At 39.4% G+C, this 17,189-nt stretch overlaps 1 protein-coding gene across 1 annotated transcript in view; it reads right to left on the bottom strand.

The window, feature by feature from the left end:
- Gmds (GDP-mannose 4,6-dehydratase) overlaps window positions 1–16,908 on the bottom strand; it is a 551,474-nt gene extending 534,566 nt beyond the window's left edge. Inside the window, exon 1 of the mRNA XM_070024711.1 lies at window positions 16,653–16,908. Within this exon, the coding sequence (XP_069880812.1) occupies window positions 16,653–16,754 (102 nt within the window). The 5' untranslated portion in view covers window positions 16,755–16,908. The remainder of the gene's footprint in view (window positions 1–16,652) is intronic.
- Window positions 16,909–17,189: the final 281 nt, after the last annotated feature.

Below are 17,189 nucleotides of genomic sequence, written 5' to 3'. Positions count from 1 at the left end.
CACCTGTAATCCTAGCTACTCAGGAGGCTGAGATCTGGGGATCGGGGTTCAAAGCCAGCCTGGGCAGGAAACTCCATAAGACTCTTATCTCCAATTAACCAACAGAAAACCAGAGAAAGTCTGTGAGACTCTTACTCCAATTAACCAACAGAAAAACAGAAGTGGTACTGTGGCTCAAGTGGTAGAACACTAGTGGAAGAGCTCAGGGACAGAGCCCAGGCCCAGAGTTCAAGCCCCACAACTGACAAAAAAAAAGTATGTTGGCTATTTATATGGAGTGGGAGGTTACTTATGATTTAACTTGATGCTTAGAACTTCCTAGCCAAGTGTTCTACAACTTGAGATATACTTCAAGTGTAACTTGGCTTAGTTTTATCACAGAATTAGATTGGCCCCACTTTATAATTTCTAGTGAAATAATGAATCATGGCAATGTTTTAAATGGCTACTGATATTATATAAAAAAAACAAGATATCATAATACTATTAAAGGAAGTACACAAACAAGACCAATTGTAAGTCCCCCCCCTTCCCAAACCAAGACAGAACCTGCCTAATTTATAGAAAATAAAGGCAATGCAACAAGTGAATGTAACAAGTCAAATTCAAACTATCAAAGAAACATAAAACAATAAATGGTCCAGTGTCCTTAACAAATGGAAGGAGCTAGAAGGGAGGGAAAGTAAAGTAAAATACAGAAAAAGATATAGAAAATAACAGACAAAAGGAGGGAGGGGAAAAAAGAGAAAGAGGGACAGGAAGAGGAAGGAAAGTAGAATAAGGATATTAATTGTGACATATGACCCTTATTTGGATCCTGATTCAAACAAATTATTAAAGAATTATCAAAATACTGAAATTCTGAAAACTGACATCTGATTTAAAAGTGAATTATTAACTTACTAAATATAATAATGGTAATATAGTTGTTTTTAAGAGAACCAATTATAGACATAAATGCTATAAAACTGCAGCTGAAATAATATGATGCCTAGAATGTACTGTAAAAGAACTTAGGGGTATGAACACATAGAACTATATATGAAATAAATCTGGCTATGAATTAATAATTATAATTAAGAGAGTACATAGAGGCTCTTTATACTACGATTTCTACTCTATATATGTGAAATTTTCCTCCATAAAAGGTTTAAACTAATAATGCCTTGAATCATTTTTGGATTAAGGCAGAATACAGATACAAGTTTTAAAGATTTGGAATTATTAAAATGCTTTAATAGGCAAAAATATGCTACTTAAAAGTCATATCAGAAAATGTTTCCTTAATTGTATAGTATTTAAGATTTAAAAATACATACATGGGCTGATGGTATAGCTTAGTGGAGGAACATTATATACATGTTTTTAAAATATGTAAGAATTACAGCCCATCTCATTTCAAATTCTCACAGTATAAATTATTTTCAGTATTTTAACAAAATATGGTTGGCTCAATTTAGAATGAAACAAGTTCTTCCTTACCCAAAGGAGCATGCATACACTTCAAGATGGTCTGAACTGGAGTGAGCTTGTATGTGAATGTGCACATGTGTACATGAAAGCATATGTGAGTATGCCTGAGTGGAAGTGAACATGTATATGAGCAAGTCTGAGCACAACTATGCATATATGTTTTGCATTCATGATTTTGTGTTGGAGAAGATGCAGGCTTTAGTTGAATCAGTCACCCTGAAAAAGTATATTTTTTAAATTGGCTCACATAGAACTGTCAATCTTCATAAATATAAATTTTATTCCTAAGATTAAGAACATCTTTAAGATAACCAATAGTCTTCATTCTTCCCTGTGAGAAGCTGGCACACATCTTACAGGAACATGCTTTACATGTGTCTCCTCACGCTAGGCAGGACTGAAGTCCACCCTCTTGGCCAGTATTCTTCTCCTCTCCAAAGAAGGGAAAGTTAACTGGGATGCCTCTCCTGACCATACATGTTACCCACCATGCCTAAGGACCTGGCAGCACTTTCTATAGCTCTACTATACAGTGCAGAAGTCCTGCCCCACCAGTTTCCTGTGCTGCTGTATACTGGCTCTGAAGTCAGCCCAGGCATGTAGATAAGAAATGCCACTATGTCCTACTAAAAAGGGTACCTCTGAGCTGTAGTACGTGGTACAGAAAGAAAAATAATTGTATACTTGCTTCTCTGAAATCTAAGCTAAGACACCTAGTGATCTGATTTAAAGCCATTATTCTGACTGTGCCTAAAGGACAAAATGACTGAAAATAAGTGCTCTCTGGCTCCAAAGGAGCTGAGAAATGGTTTTCAAAACAAGGATTAGCCTTTGTGCATGGGCCCAGAAGTTCACTAGTATCTTCAAAGACTTGTCACTTTTTCACTGGCTTCCCACCATAAGAAGCATGATAGGTCAATTTGTCATTTATCTCTCTTTTCTTTTTTCTTTTTCATTTTTGCAGTGCTGGGAATTAGACCTAGGGACTTATACATGCTAAGAAAGGGCTCTACTACTAAGCTATACTCCTCTTTTTGTAACATCTGCTCAGTTGGAACAAACCTTAGAAGAAAAAAATAGATGGGAAAAAAAAACAAAGTTGAGAATCATAATGAACTCATGAATATGAAGAAAAAGACACAGAGAACCCATCCTCTAGAAATCTACAGTTTCAAGAAAAAAAAAAACTGTAAACAACAAAAACTAATCTCATCTTGTTGTGCCTTGTATCCACAGAAATTCCTTCTAGTTGTAAGGAAAAACCAAATGGAAAGATGTTTGCCTACAGGAAATGAAAGATGAGAACCAGTTAGACTAAATCATTAAAGAATTATAAGGCCGGCGCCGGTGGCTCACACCTGTAATCCTAGCTACTCAGGAGGCTGAGATCTGAAGATCTCGGTTCAAAGCCAGCCCGGGCAGGAAAGACCGTGAGACTCTTATCTCCAATAAACCACTCAGGAAACAAGAAATGGTACTGTGGCTCAAGTGATAGAGCACTAGCCTTGAGCTGAAGAGCTGAGGGACAGCGCCCAGGCCCAGAGTTCAAGCCCCACGACCAACAGACCAAAAAAAAAAAAAAAAAAATTATGAAATATTTCACCTTAAATTGTTTCTTGGATTAAGCCCAGCTTCAGGGCTGGGTATGTGGCTTCATGGTAGAGTGCTTGCCTTGCACACAGGAAGCCCTGGGTTCAATTCTTCAGTACCACAGAAACAGAAAAGGCTGGAAGTGGCACTATGGCTCAAGTGGCAGAGTGCTAGCCTTGAACAAAAGCTGAGGGAGAGTGAGCAGGCCCTGAGTTCAAACTCCAGAACTGGCAAAAATAAAAAAGTAAATTTTTAAAAAGAACCAATCTTCACCAGAAATTAATGATCCAGCTTCACAAACACACTATGATATCACATTTTCACAACCAGAGAAGAAAATAAATGCTTTTTTAAATCTACCTTAGCTGGGAGCCTGTGATTTACGCCTGTAATCTCAGGAGGCTGAGATCTGAGGATGACAGTTCTAACCCACCCCAGGCGAAGTCCTTGAGACTTACCAATTAACCACCTAAAAAATAAATAAACAAAGCCAGAAATGGAGCAGCAGCTCAAATGCGCAAAAGTATAGACAGCACCCACACCCTGAGTTCAAGCCTTGGGACTGACAGGAAAAAAAAAAAAAAAATCTCCCTCAGCAATTACAAGATTTTAAGGTGTCTGTATTTTATAAGGCTTCAGATTGTCATTATCATAACATTTGTTGAAAGCTATGTTATGTGGTAACTATCTTAAAATTCAATGTTATCCTCATTTTATAGGTTTAGAAACTGAGGTGCACGGAAGGTAGTTTATTCAAGATCATAATGTCCCAAAATCTGACCTAAAAGCAAATATGTCTGCTTATCCTTCACTATCTTTATTTTTCCTATTAACCTATTGTCACTGTTTAAAAAAGAAATTTAGGATATATCATTACAAGAAAATGCCTAACTCCCATCTATAACAAGCCCATGACTTCAGATATCAATATATTTCAATTAAATGCTCTATGGTATTTGCTTAGATTATTTCATAGCCAAGATTATGTAATGTCCACAAGAAAAACTTCTATGCCAGAATTACCAGAGCTAGACTGGTGGAACAGCTCAGTGGGAGAACACTGACAAGCATGTCTAACTAGGCCCTATGTTCAATCCCTAACATCAAAAAACAAAAATAAAGACAGACAGACAGATATAAAATTGCAGCAGCTATACTTTATGAAGCAAAACTTGGGACCCTTCAGGTCCATTTTTCTACTTGCTCTAGTAGTGATTTACCAAGAACCTAAGACCTGCCTCTGAACATAACTCAATGCATAGTGGCTTTTACTCTTCAGCTTATCCTTGTCAGTCTCATCATTCTATACCTTCTACCCCACAATATAGCCAGCAGTAAATATAAATGCCTACATTTTCTTTCTTCTCACAATTTATTAAAACAACTCATGTTTGAACAAAAGTTTTCTAAGCCCAATTAGCAATACAGAAAAGTCTATGTCTACACTGCTGTCCCTATTTATCCAAAGCTCAAGATTTGTTACAGAAGATGATATGATATGCATTATACATATATACTCCAACTCCATATACATATATACATGAACACAAGAAACATGCTCTAAGTAGTTCCTCTGAGAGGAAAAAACAGGGAAGGGGAACATGGGCAGGAAGACTCTTATGAACACTCATTTGTAGCTTTACATCTTTATACTTTAAATTAGTTGAATATATTACTAAAATAAATGAAAATTTAAGATTAAGTAAAATGTAAGTAAAAGGCAGATTATGCTGAATCCTTATAGAATTTTTTAACTGAAGAGCACACTGACACCATGCTATAGGCTATGAGTATTATTAATCACTGAACAGGCTCCTGCAAAGCAGTGCTTTTCAAACTATCTATAGTAAAGAACTAGTTTATCATCCTCTTCTTCTTACATTTCTGATACAGCTTGAACTGGCTCTGATAATATACATTTACAAGTGGATTATTGTAAATGTGACCAGCCATGAATCTGAACTTACTTTAGTTTTCTGTCTAGTAACAAACAGAATAGGGCCAAACCCATCCACAGACCATACCTTCTGGGTACTACCTTAAACAGGAACATTAAATAGATTTCCCTCTGATTACTGGCTCCTAAGCAGCAAGGTTACTTTAGTTTTCTTCAAATACAGTATAGTAGGCCAGTAACTATCTTACCTCTGTTTGTTGTGACAACATAGTTTAAAGTCACAATTGTGGCCTTCTGAAAAAGGGTACATAGCAGCTTGGCACATAGATGTCCTCTCAATTTTATTTTTGGGTTTGCTCAAAATTCTAGTTCTCATTCACAAAATCATAATCATTCTTTCTTTTGATTTCAACTATACATTACACTATTGGAAATCATGGTATCTGAGATGTTATTTTGACAAAGTGTGATCACAATGAATTTTACAGTATGAAGAAAAACTCATTTAAAACTTATTCATAGCCTAATAATGTCAAAAATATTTTTAATGTGCCTTGCAGTAAAAAACAACCAAAAGACATAATTCATAGCCACCACTAAAAGGGTAAGCAGGAACTCACTACTGCCCTTTAAGAGGCAGCCAGGGTCAGAAAAAAGAAAATGAAAGCTTATTGACCATAAAATAAGAGATATAAAAGGATATTGACTATTAGTGCTAGACACTGTGCCTTTTAACTCCTACCTATAAAGTAAGTAGAACTATTATCTCCATTTTATGAAAGACTACACTGAGGCAGAGATTAAATAATGCCCTCAAAGTAAAAGGTCTAAGAATTGACAGAGATAAGGTTTAACAGGTATGTCAAAACAATTTTAGACACTGGCTTAGATTAACAAGGACCTTCTACTGGTCTCATTCAAGACAGACAAAAAGAGAAAAGCTCCTCTCCACCTTGTACTTTCTCCTGCTATTACACTATAGGTCTCTTTTGAGGTCCAATCTATTGTACCCTATGCCACCCTGTGCAAATGATCAATCATTTACTCTTAGATTTTCCAGGCTGCATCCAGATCAGTGTAGTTGGTATAGCTCAACAGTGATGATGAAAATCACAGCACAAAGGAAGTAAAAAAGCATCTACAACTACCCAGGAAGCCAGGGATTAAAAAGGGTGGAATTGCAAAATATTAACAGAATAGAATAAGGAAGTGTTTCAAGGGTATAATAAAATGGGTGGGTCAGAAACATGCCAGTTTCCATCTGGACCATGACCTACAAACACCACTAATGCTCCTCCTAGAAATTTTCAAAGATTCCCAATGTTTGCTCTATAAAGTTTCCTGAGGCACAATGACCACCTCCAACAATCTGTCCCAACTACTGCAGGGAAAGAACTACCATTACACTCTTTGGCCACTCTTACTTCCTGGCAAGTAAACTCTGTCCTCAGAACTAAAGTTGTTCTCATACCAATCCCTAACCTAACCTAATCTAGGAAAAGGGGGCAGCAAAGGATTTTAAATAGTGGGAAGGGAAAAATCAAAGTAGAAAAAAACAAATAATTTATAAAGGATAACAAAAAAAAACAAATAATTTATAAAGGATAATAACAGTGTTCCTTATATAAAAACCAACACTGAATCAATAAATCAAGATCTATTTTTGTTTTGCATTCTACTAAAACCTTCTAACATATCACCATGCTACACAACACTAGACCAACTTTCAAGAACAGAAAATCAGCAAAAAAAAAAAAAAGCCTAAATAGAACCAACTATCTATTTGTAATGCTCTCCCTCCCCACTCCTCTTGAACAAGGGCAACCCCAGTTTTTACCCTGTTCCATGCACTCACCAATGACATTCAATATCCTTCCTTACTTTCAGAGGATTGGTTCCAGGACACTCTACATATGCCCAAATCCACAGGTATTCAAATCACAGAAAATGGCAAAATACTGTAATTAAATAGAAACTACATATACCCTCCACAATACTTTAAATCATTTCCAGATTATTTAAATACCTAATACAATAGAATGCTATGTGGAGTTGTTATACACATTGTTTGGGACGCAAGAAAAAAGTCTGTGTATGTTCAGAACAGATGTGATTTTTTCCAAATATTTTTGTCCATGATCAGCTGAATTTACAGATGTAGCACTCATGGATATGGAAGGGGCCACCTATATTTGATTTTGTTCAGAACTGGCCTTGGGTACAGAATTCTGGAACTCATGAAGCTGGGGGTCTTCTCCACAGTAGAGACCCAGAATGCAATTCTCAAAGTTCAAGAGAAACCTGTGAGATCATGAATACTATCAGAATAACTCAGTATAATTGTTCATGAGAACAAAAGTATACACAAGGCCCTTGATTCAATCCTCAGTACTGGAAGATACAAAATAAAAATAAAGGATAAACTAAATTTTGGCATTACCACGTGATGTAATCAGCTAAACTAACAAGTATCTCAGCAGAGTATACTATTAACAAAACCTGAGACTCTATATGAGCAATAGTCACAACAAATATATCATAACCTCCTTATTAAGACAAGCAGAAATGGGATGAGAACATCTGAAAATGCAATCTTTTTTTGGAAATGCGATCTTTAGGAACCATTTTTAAATTATTCACAAACATGTCAAAAAACAATGAGCATAAATTATATCACTTTTCTCAAAGTACAAAACCATGAAAAGAATTAATATTTGAGTGAAAAAAACTATATAATGTCTATGACAATTGTAACAGAGGCCAAGGGAGGTGCTAAGCAGGTTTACCTTATACATGATCCAGGTAGGAATTATCCTCACCCTAGAACCTCCAAATGCATTCAGTCCCTTTTAAGCCCCTCATTAATACTTGATGATCCTAAAGAATCACTCAAGAAAGATCCAAGACCCACTACACTATCCATATCCAGTAGGCCAGTTGCAAAAGGTGACTATCTTTTCTCTGGAAAAGACTGAAACTAAAGGAAAAGAAGTGAAAAGTAGCTGACCACCAGCAGCTCATTCCCATAACCCTAACTACTTAGAAGGCAAAGATCTGAGTATTGAGGTTTAAACCCAGTCTGAGCAGAAAAATCTAAGAGACTCTTTTCTCTAATTTAACCAGCAAAAAAACAGAATTAGAGGTGTGGCACAAGTGGTACAGTATCAGCATGAACAAAAAATGCCAAGCAAGAATACAAGGCTCTGAGTTCAAGACCCAGTAATAGCATAAAAAAAAAAAGTAGCCAGGTGCTGATGGCTCACATCTGTAATCCTAGTTACTCAGAAGGCTGAGATCTGAAATTACAGTTCTAAGTCAGCCCAGGCAGAAACATCCATGAGACTCTTATCTCCAATTAACCACCAGAAACCAGAAGTAGCGCTGAGGCTCAAGGGTAGACACTTGCCTTGAGCTGATGAACTCAGGGACAGTGCCCAGGCCCAGAGTTCAAGACCCACGACTGGGGGGTGGGGAAGCTCTTTTGCAATGACTTATAAATCTAGAGAAATACCTAATTCTGGTAAGAATTAAATTAATCCCAAGAAAGTAAATGGGGAAGAAGCTAGCTCAGCAGGACATACCCAAAATGGAACCCAGAACACAATGGGTTAAGATTAGACACTGAAATTGAAGGACTGGGGTAGGCAAGAATGGATACTATTGCCTTGGGTTTCCAGAAATAAAGGCTGTTTCACAGGGCCTTGGTCACAATGGGAACTGAATCTTAGAGAGCACACAAATAAGAGTGAAAAAGTCAGGGCCAGATCTCTCCTGGGCTTCATAAGTGCAGTTGCTCAGAATTCAGGGCCACCAACCAAAGACAGGCCTCCTAGCTTTTCCACCTTCTCAGCAATATGCAGTACTTCAGACAACCTAAAAAACAGACACATGCCTATGTTCAGTGACAACAAAGATGTAACTATGCTTGTTCTTAGAACATGGCCGAGGCCTGTACAGAGCCTATATTGTGAAGTTAAACAAGCTGAACCTGGATATAACATACCTATCTTAGCAGCAGTAGGACAATTTACCTATCTTGAACACTTTACCTAAAAAACAAAAGAAGGGCAATACTGTTGGTGCATGCTTGGTTTACTTGATATAAGCAGCAAAGCTGGGTCAATATAACTCAAGATTAAATGTGAAATATCATCAGTGATCTAGCAGGATTTAAACACAAAAAAGAACAAGGACTAAAGGCCAATACTAATCTTCTATGTTTCTCAGCACCTCTCATTCCTTCCATCTCTTCCTCCTCCCCTTTTATAATCACTCCTTTTTCTTTTACTCCCATTCCAACCCTTTACCTCTACCTTAAATGATCTGCCTTGAGCTAAGCCCATTTTTAAACAGATAAAACTGTTTTTAAGGGAAGGAATATCATTGCACAGTACAATTTTTTTTTAAGTGGCCCTTCTCTATAACTACAAGAGTAACACTTCAACCTGGGTTTGGGGGGGGGCTAGGAAGGTGGCTCAGTGGTAGAGCACTTGCCTTGCATGCTCGAGGCCCTGGGTTCAATTCCTCAGCCCCACATAAGCAAAAATAAAAAAGCCAGAAGTGGCTCTGTGGCTCAAGTGGTAGAGTGCTAGCCTTGAGCTGAAGAGCTGAGGGACAGCGCCCAGGCCCAGAGTTCAGGCCCCAGGACCGGACCAATCTGGGTTTGGTAGGCTTTTTTATTGATGTCAGAAACCAATCAAAGGGTCAGCCTTTAACAAATCCTTCCAAGAATACACTTAAGAAACCAGATGTTTGAACTTGTAGACCATTCTCCATTGGGAGAATATTCAATTGAACATAAATTTAGCTACTAGAAACTAATTTATGTAGTATTAAAGAATAGAACTTAATAATGCTTTTGCTGGGAAGTAACTAGGCAGTATGATAGAGCTCCTTCTTTGATCTCAGAGTTAGAATTTGCCCAACACCTACTTTTCACAAGAGTCCAGGTATGACATCTGAGAAGCAGGGTAAGCCCCTGCTTAGGAGACAATGAAGAAATAGAAGAGTGGCCAGTCTCTGAAGAATAATAGCACCAGATCTTGGGGCAAGATGGTGTAGGGAAGGAGAGTACCTAAAGATGTACCTAAAATACATTTCCAGTGGTTGTAGGATATCCTGCCCTGAAACTCCAATGTAAGAAAGGGGTCATCAATCTCACAAAGCAGGAGGTAGTATGTGGCCAGCACTAAACTGGTACACTATACAAAACAAAGCAATAGAACAATGGTGCTCACATTTCCTAAACACTACTGTACATAGCACTGTTACTACCTAATATAGGTAGTTTCATTACTTCCTGGTACAGATAAAGGTGGTACAGAGAGGTACAGAAGTTTGCCAGATACACCTTGTAAGTACTGAGACCAGGAATCAAATTCATCCGGATCTACTCTGCCTTTTATTTAAAGACAGATTTCTACTAATTCCAAGGCAAAAATTCAGGCAACAGAAATGGACTCTAAGCCAACATCATCCCTGACAAAAATGCTTGCCTATTAACACAATCTTACTGCAACTAAATAAAAAACAAAAAATGGGGGCTGGGAATGTAGCTTAGTGGTAGAGTACCTGCCTAGCATGCATGAAGCCCTGGGTTTGATTCCTTAGTACCACATCAACAGAAAAAGCCAGAAGTTATACTCTGACTCAAGTAGTAGAGTGCTAGCCTTGCGCACAAGAGGCTCAGGGACAGTGCCCAGGTCTTGAGTTCAAGCTCCAGGACTGGTTAAAAAAAAAAAAAGTATCAAGTTATAAAGGTAACCATTCAAAGCAAACTTGATTGTTCTACCTGAGAAGAGCAAAATATCAGCCAAGTTGTTCTACATATGCCTCTACCTGTAAACCTGGATGTTCCTCTATAGCCCTAAAGGGTAGTCTCACCAAGATGTTCCAGGAAAGCCTTTATCAGGCTCTGAAGACCCCTCAGTAGAGCCAAGAGCTTGCTCTTCTTTAGAATCCTCCCAAGTAGATTAATTTCTGAAATTCTCCCGAACCAAAACATTAAACCTAGGTTCTACTACATATGCTATAAATTTTAACTTAGGAAATCTGAAAGAAAATTTATTTGCTATATATATTTACATTTATTTTTAATGTACATTGAAGGAATAAAAAAGCCCATAAATGTTAAGTGCTTTTGACTCTTCAAAGAGCTAATTTCAGGTTGCCTAGAACCAAGTCAAAGCCTTCCACTATGTCCTATATATACAGTGAACCCTGTGATATTTCCAATTTGTCCAAATCACATAACTAGATAAAGTAATATCTTTTAAAATACTCCCTTTCCCTTAGAAATTTAGAACAAAAACTCCCATATTCAACTGCTTTTTAAAAGTTCCTGAAGTTAGACATATAATTGGCTCTTCTCTATGACCTACCAACTATCTAACAGTTCCATTTTCCATTATCCCAATAGGATTCAAGGTGCTACTTCCCAAGTAATTCCTATACCTGTTAAAAGTCTTATATAGCAGAAATTATAGTATTTTTTAAAAGTCTAATAATTATCTTATGTGTTCACTTTTAAATACATATATTAATGTTTGGGTTTTTATTTTAGTCGCTTTCTTTTGGTTGGTGTGTTTTCTACTGACTGATCTGACAAGGGAAATTAGAAATACTGAATATCTCTGGAAATTCTTGTATTCTGTTGGGTATCAGAGCAAAAATATTCTCAGCTTATTACTGAAAACACCACTTAAATTTTTAAGACATAATTCCAGAATCACAGCACTAGAAAACAAAACATATCCAAATTTGGTGGGTGAAATAATGCTAACTACATAAAGTAACCACCTCCAAATTTATGGCATTATTTACTTCAAAAAGCATACATTGAAGCTAGGTGCTGGTGGCTCACACCTGTAATCCTAGCTACTCAGGAGGCTGAGATCTGAGGATCACGGTTCAAAGCCAGCCCGGGCACGAAAGTCTGTGAGACTCTTATCTCCAATAAACTACTCAGAAAACTGGAAGTGGCACTGTGGCTCAACTGTGGCTCAGCCAGTAGAACACTCGCTTTGAGCTGAAGAGCTGAGGGACAGTGCCCAAAATCAGAGTTTAAGCCCCACGACCAACCAAAAAAAAAAGCATACATTGATAGAAGAAACTGGACATGTCTGTGAAATCTATATCTCAGTGCTGTGGATATATGAATGAATACTATGCACTTCTCTTTCAATGTTAATTCAGTTCCTTTACCATTACACATTCTTTGGTTCAGTATTGTAAGGTTTCAATGTAAAATGCACAAGAGACTGATACTTTTATAATAAATTTTCTTTAAACAAATAACCCAAATTTCTATAATAACATTCTGTCTTACAGAGGTTAAACATTCTATTCCTGTAAAGGTTAAAATCTATATGCCCTCAATGAAAAAGATACTTATATAAGTTTAAATTATTCAAAACCTCCTACAACTTAAATATACCTGAGAAATTCCAAGACTTCTTTCTTTTCTTTTTCTCTTTTGGCACTAGGGTTTGAACTCAAGAGTTTCACTCTTTTTGGTCAAGCACTCTAGGACTTGAGACATAAATCTAGCCCTTTTTGCTTGGATTATTTTTGAGATTAAACTCTCATGTTTTGCCCAGGCCAAACTGGACCATAATCCTATTTCTACTTCCCACCATAGCTGAGATGACAGGTATGTACTACAGCTCATAAACTTTTTTGTCCAGGAAGGCCTCAAACTGTTATCCTCCCAACCTCAGCCTTTTGAAAACCTAGGATTACAGTCACAAGCCACTACACCTTGCTTGATTCAATCATTTTTAAGTGAAAATACAGTTTGAGGGAGGAAAAAAAAAAGAATACTGAAAAAAAATTTTTTGAACGTTTATACACAAGTGTCCTTGTAAGAAATAAAAAACTATGCCTTATAGACTGAACAAAGGACCAAATTATTAACTACCTTGCTCTACATTAAGGAACTTGTTTCTGTTTAAACATACCAAGCAATACAATGAACACTATAATCAAACCTAGTTCTCAAGCATTACACACAAAATACACACACAATATTACCAAACTTTGGTGGTACATGTTCCAATTGTAACTAATAATTATGATTAAAAACTTCCTACAAACTCCGTCACCCTTGAAGTTAAAAAAATAGACATTATGAAGGTCCAAGAAAGGATTCCCCAAAAATTCACGTGTAGTAAAATATGTTCAAGGAACAGTATAAACAATCTGATCTGTTTGCCCCAATTGATCAAACAACAATCCTCAAATATATCAGACTCCCGTGTAGCTAGCCAGTACAGGAACCCACATGGGAGATAATAAACTGAAAATAAGATTTCTATCTAAAAGTAGATTGCAAACAGGAAGAAAGAAGACAGGTAGACTTTACCTATATGTAAATATAAAGAAAATCACTGCATTGGCAAAATTAGTCTGAAAACACTGAGGCTTTCAGTCAAGTGAAAATGAATAAAACGTCTAATCCACCATAAATACTGACTCCAAAGAAGTGCAAGTCGGAAATACTCAAAGAACAGCAAGAACATTTCCATAAGTATAATAAAGAATAACAAACATCATTAGATAGTGGAAATGGGTTTTGAGAATAGTTGGCAGAGAGCCTAGACAGCAATGCAAAGCCAGAGCCTGGGTTTCTTTGAAGGTTAATTTAATAAAGATTCCAGTTTGGAAAAGGATTCACAACTACTGTGCCAAGGACAGTATGGGAAAGCCAAAATTAAAAGCCTAAGAATATATACGGGAAGAGGAGCAGAACAGATAAGACATCCTGATACCTGTATTGTTCCCAAATAGAAACAACTCATTCCGTTGCCAGGACAGTGCTAAAAGCCAGAGCTGTTGAATCAGTCAGTCTCTTTCTCTCTTTCAACTAAGGTCTGTGGCTTTACCAGAGGCTTAGAGTATATGAGAACTCAAGGACAGATTTAACCTTATTTAGCCTGGTGTAAAAAACCAGTACAGGGCTGGGAAATTGGCTCAGTGGTAGAGCGTTTGCCTTGCATGCCTGAGGCCCTGGGTTCGATTCCTCAACACCACATAAGCAAAAAGAAAAAAAAAAGCCAGAAGTGGTGCTGTGGCTCAAGTGGTAGAGCGCTCGCCTTGAGCTGAAGAGCTGAGGGACAGTGCCCAGGCCCAGAGTTCAGGCCCCACGACTGGACCCCCCCCAAAAAAACCAGTACAAACTACAATGGGGATCCAATTCGAAGCCTTCCTGGCCATCCAGTACCATCCAAATGTCTGCTTTCAAATCAAGTTTTACCTCTCTTAGGCAGGGATATACAAAATGCCTAGCACAATCAGTATCTCAGCAATTCTCAACTAATATCAGGAAAAATATGCAATCTGATATGGCCCCCTCTTGCCTTAATGTCAATCCTCCAAGGATCCTTGTTACCCAGGTCAAGAGTCATTGAAACAGCACAGAAAAGCAATCAATTCCATCAGCAAGTACTTAACTGGCAGCTACAGAACCCAGCACTGTAAAGCTACATCAGGAAGCCAATGCAACATAAGCAAGAAGATGATTCCAAGGGCAGACGTTGCAGGAAATGAAGATGCTGGAACAGGAATTAGAGAAAGCCTGACCGAAAAGAAGGTATTTAAAGCTAGAAATGTAGTGAGAAGCAAAAAACTCTGGTCAGGGAAACATGCTGAGAATGGCACTTCAAGAGATACGTCCTCACACCCCACTCCCCATAGCAGCCTGCCAGAAACTAGAGTGGGTAGCCACCTCTTCGCCACACAATACCAGCAAATAAAGTTCTAAAGTTCCATTTCTAACCTGCACTAATTCATACTGCTGATTACTTAAATTGATATTAGCTACACTGACATCTTAATTTCTTGTCACTTCTTAAAAAGAAAAAGTCTCTACTTTCAAGAGATTAAATAAATTTAGTAAAGATCTGAGCTTCAGGTCCAGCCTAAGAACTTACAAAAGGGAATTATTATTATTGTTGTTGTTGTTGCTATTATTATTATTATTGAAATGTCTCTCTTGGAAAAAAAAAAAAGAGAGAGAGAAGAAAGGGATAAGGATGTGGCTCAGGTGCAGAATGCATTTGGGGAGCCTTGGATGAGAGAGTAGGGAGGAGATAGTATAGAAGCCCTAAGTTGTCTTAACTGCCTGACTTTATGGGTTTTCTATACAGCCTTTTTTTCTACTTCGCTATCTCCCACTCACTCCTCTTAACATTTTTTTTTTCCAGGTTGTGGGGCCTAAACTCTGGGTCTGGGCGCTGTCCCTCAGATCTTCAGCTCAAGGTTAGCACTCTACCATTTGAACCACAGCGCCACTTCCAGCTTTTTCTGCTTATGTGGTGCTGAGGAATCGAACTCAGGGCCTCATGCATGCAAGGCAAGCACTCTACCACTGAGCCACCTTCCCAGCCCCAGTTTATTAATACTTGTCTATAGTGATAACAATAAACAAGATATATAACTAGAAATCAATCAGTATCTAGAAGCATATCTGGTTACTACAACTTCTCCCAGTGCTGGTACTGGGACTTGAACTCGGAACCTGGGCACTGTCCCTTAGATTTATCACTCAAGTCTGGTGCTTTATCAGTTATGCCACAGTTCCACTTTTAACCACTTTTTGGTGGTTAATTGCAGATTAAGAGTTTCATGGACTTTCCTGCCTGGGCTGTCTTCAAACCTTGATCCTCAGATCTCAGATTCCTGAGTAGCTAGGTTTACAAGCACAAGCCACCGGCTCCAGGTTAACTTCTTTTCTAATGTGTATTGATAACAAATGGACACCAACCAGCATCAGTTAAATAAAACTCCTATTTCTCAATTACCACATCAGTAAGGAGTCTGATACAGGAACTAATGAGTTAATATTTGTGAAATGACTAGAGCATAGTAATTATAATATACACTATTATCTTCATCTTATTTTATCAACATTATATTGGTTACCACTAGGAGATATCTAGGGGCACACTTCACATTGTTTTTCTATAGCAATACATATATGACTATTTCATCACCATTAAATTTTAAAAGGCACGGCTTGATAGGACACGGTGGCCTGCCCTACATGTTACAAGATGCACAAGAATGATAACTGCCACAAACTAGCCTTGCTCAGCCGATGACATGAGACGCCACTTCACTCAAGGGACTCGCTTCTTGGGAAGTGGGACTCTTGCCTCACTTTTGGACCAGTCATGTGTGAATGTTAGTCTCAGAAGTCTGTATAACTAAAAGTAACAATAAAAATATTGTCAGTTTTCGGGAGGGGTGGGAATCCTACTTTGAATCCAGAGCGCTTCCTTTTATTTTTCAGTTTTCTGTCTGGAAATCTGGTGAGGGGAACCAACACACCAGCGCACCGCGGACACACGGACAGGTAACAGGTTCTTTTCCCATCCCCAGCACTGCATTTTGCCAAGAACGAGATTCCAAGTGCACCTTCCTGGGCTCGGAGAAAACTAGAGCTGCGGTCACCTGGGGGGCAGAAGACCCCGTAGGACCCCCCGGAAACACAAGCTCACACCCCAGAAGAGGACCAGAGCCTGGGAGGGGACCCACTCCCCACAGCCACCGCTCCCGCCAGCCGCAGCGTCGGTCCCACCTCCCGGCCGCAGACACCTTCCGGGACGTCCGGAGCACTGCACCCGCAGCGCCAGGAGAGGAGCACACGTGCCGGGCTACAGCAGGCCCGGCCAGCTCCCGCCTTAGCACTCACCTGGCCGGTGATGCCTGTGATGAGCGCCACCTTCCTGGGCTTGCCCATCTCGCCATCCCCGGAGCCTCGAGGGCTGGGGCAGGGTGCCGGTGCGTGTGCCATGTTGCCGCAGGCGGGAAGGCGTGCGGCTGAGCAGCGGAGGGCTGGGCGGAGCTGAGTGCGGGCGGTAGTGCCGGTAGGGACGTGGGGGGGTGTGCCCGCGCCGGAGCCGCAGCTCCGCGGTGCCGGCGGAGGGAGGGCGCGCCGCGCGTCTACAGTCTGACAGAACGCGCGGAGGCCGGCCGGGAAGGCGGGGGAGAGGGGCGGGCCTAGGCGGGCCCGCTCTGGAGCGGCGGAGCTGCGGCCTAGCGGGCGCCGCGTCAATCGCGTCAGCTGCGACGCTGCCACGGCGCCATTCTCAGACCCCGCCCCACCAACGGCATCGGCGCTTTGCCGCGCCCGCTCGGTGACGTCTGCTCTGGAGGGGCGGGGCCTGCCGCCGCCGCGGCCCAGGAAGGAGGAAGGATGCCTAGTCCTGGCCTTCATCTTTTTATTATT

This window comes from Dipodomys merriami, unplaced genomic scaffold (genome assembly GCF_024711535.1).
Source record: "Dipodomys merriami isolate MVZ:Mamm:240054 unplaced genomic scaffold, mDipMer1.0.p SCAF_16, whole genome shotgun sequence".
In the NCBI taxonomy this organism is placed as follows: domain Eukaryota; kingdom Metazoa; phylum Chordata; class Mammalia; order Rodentia; family Heteromyidae; genus Dipodomys; species Dipodomys merriami.
Note: the sequence above shows the minus strand (reverse complement) of the source record. Positions and strands in the feature narration are given on the sequence as shown.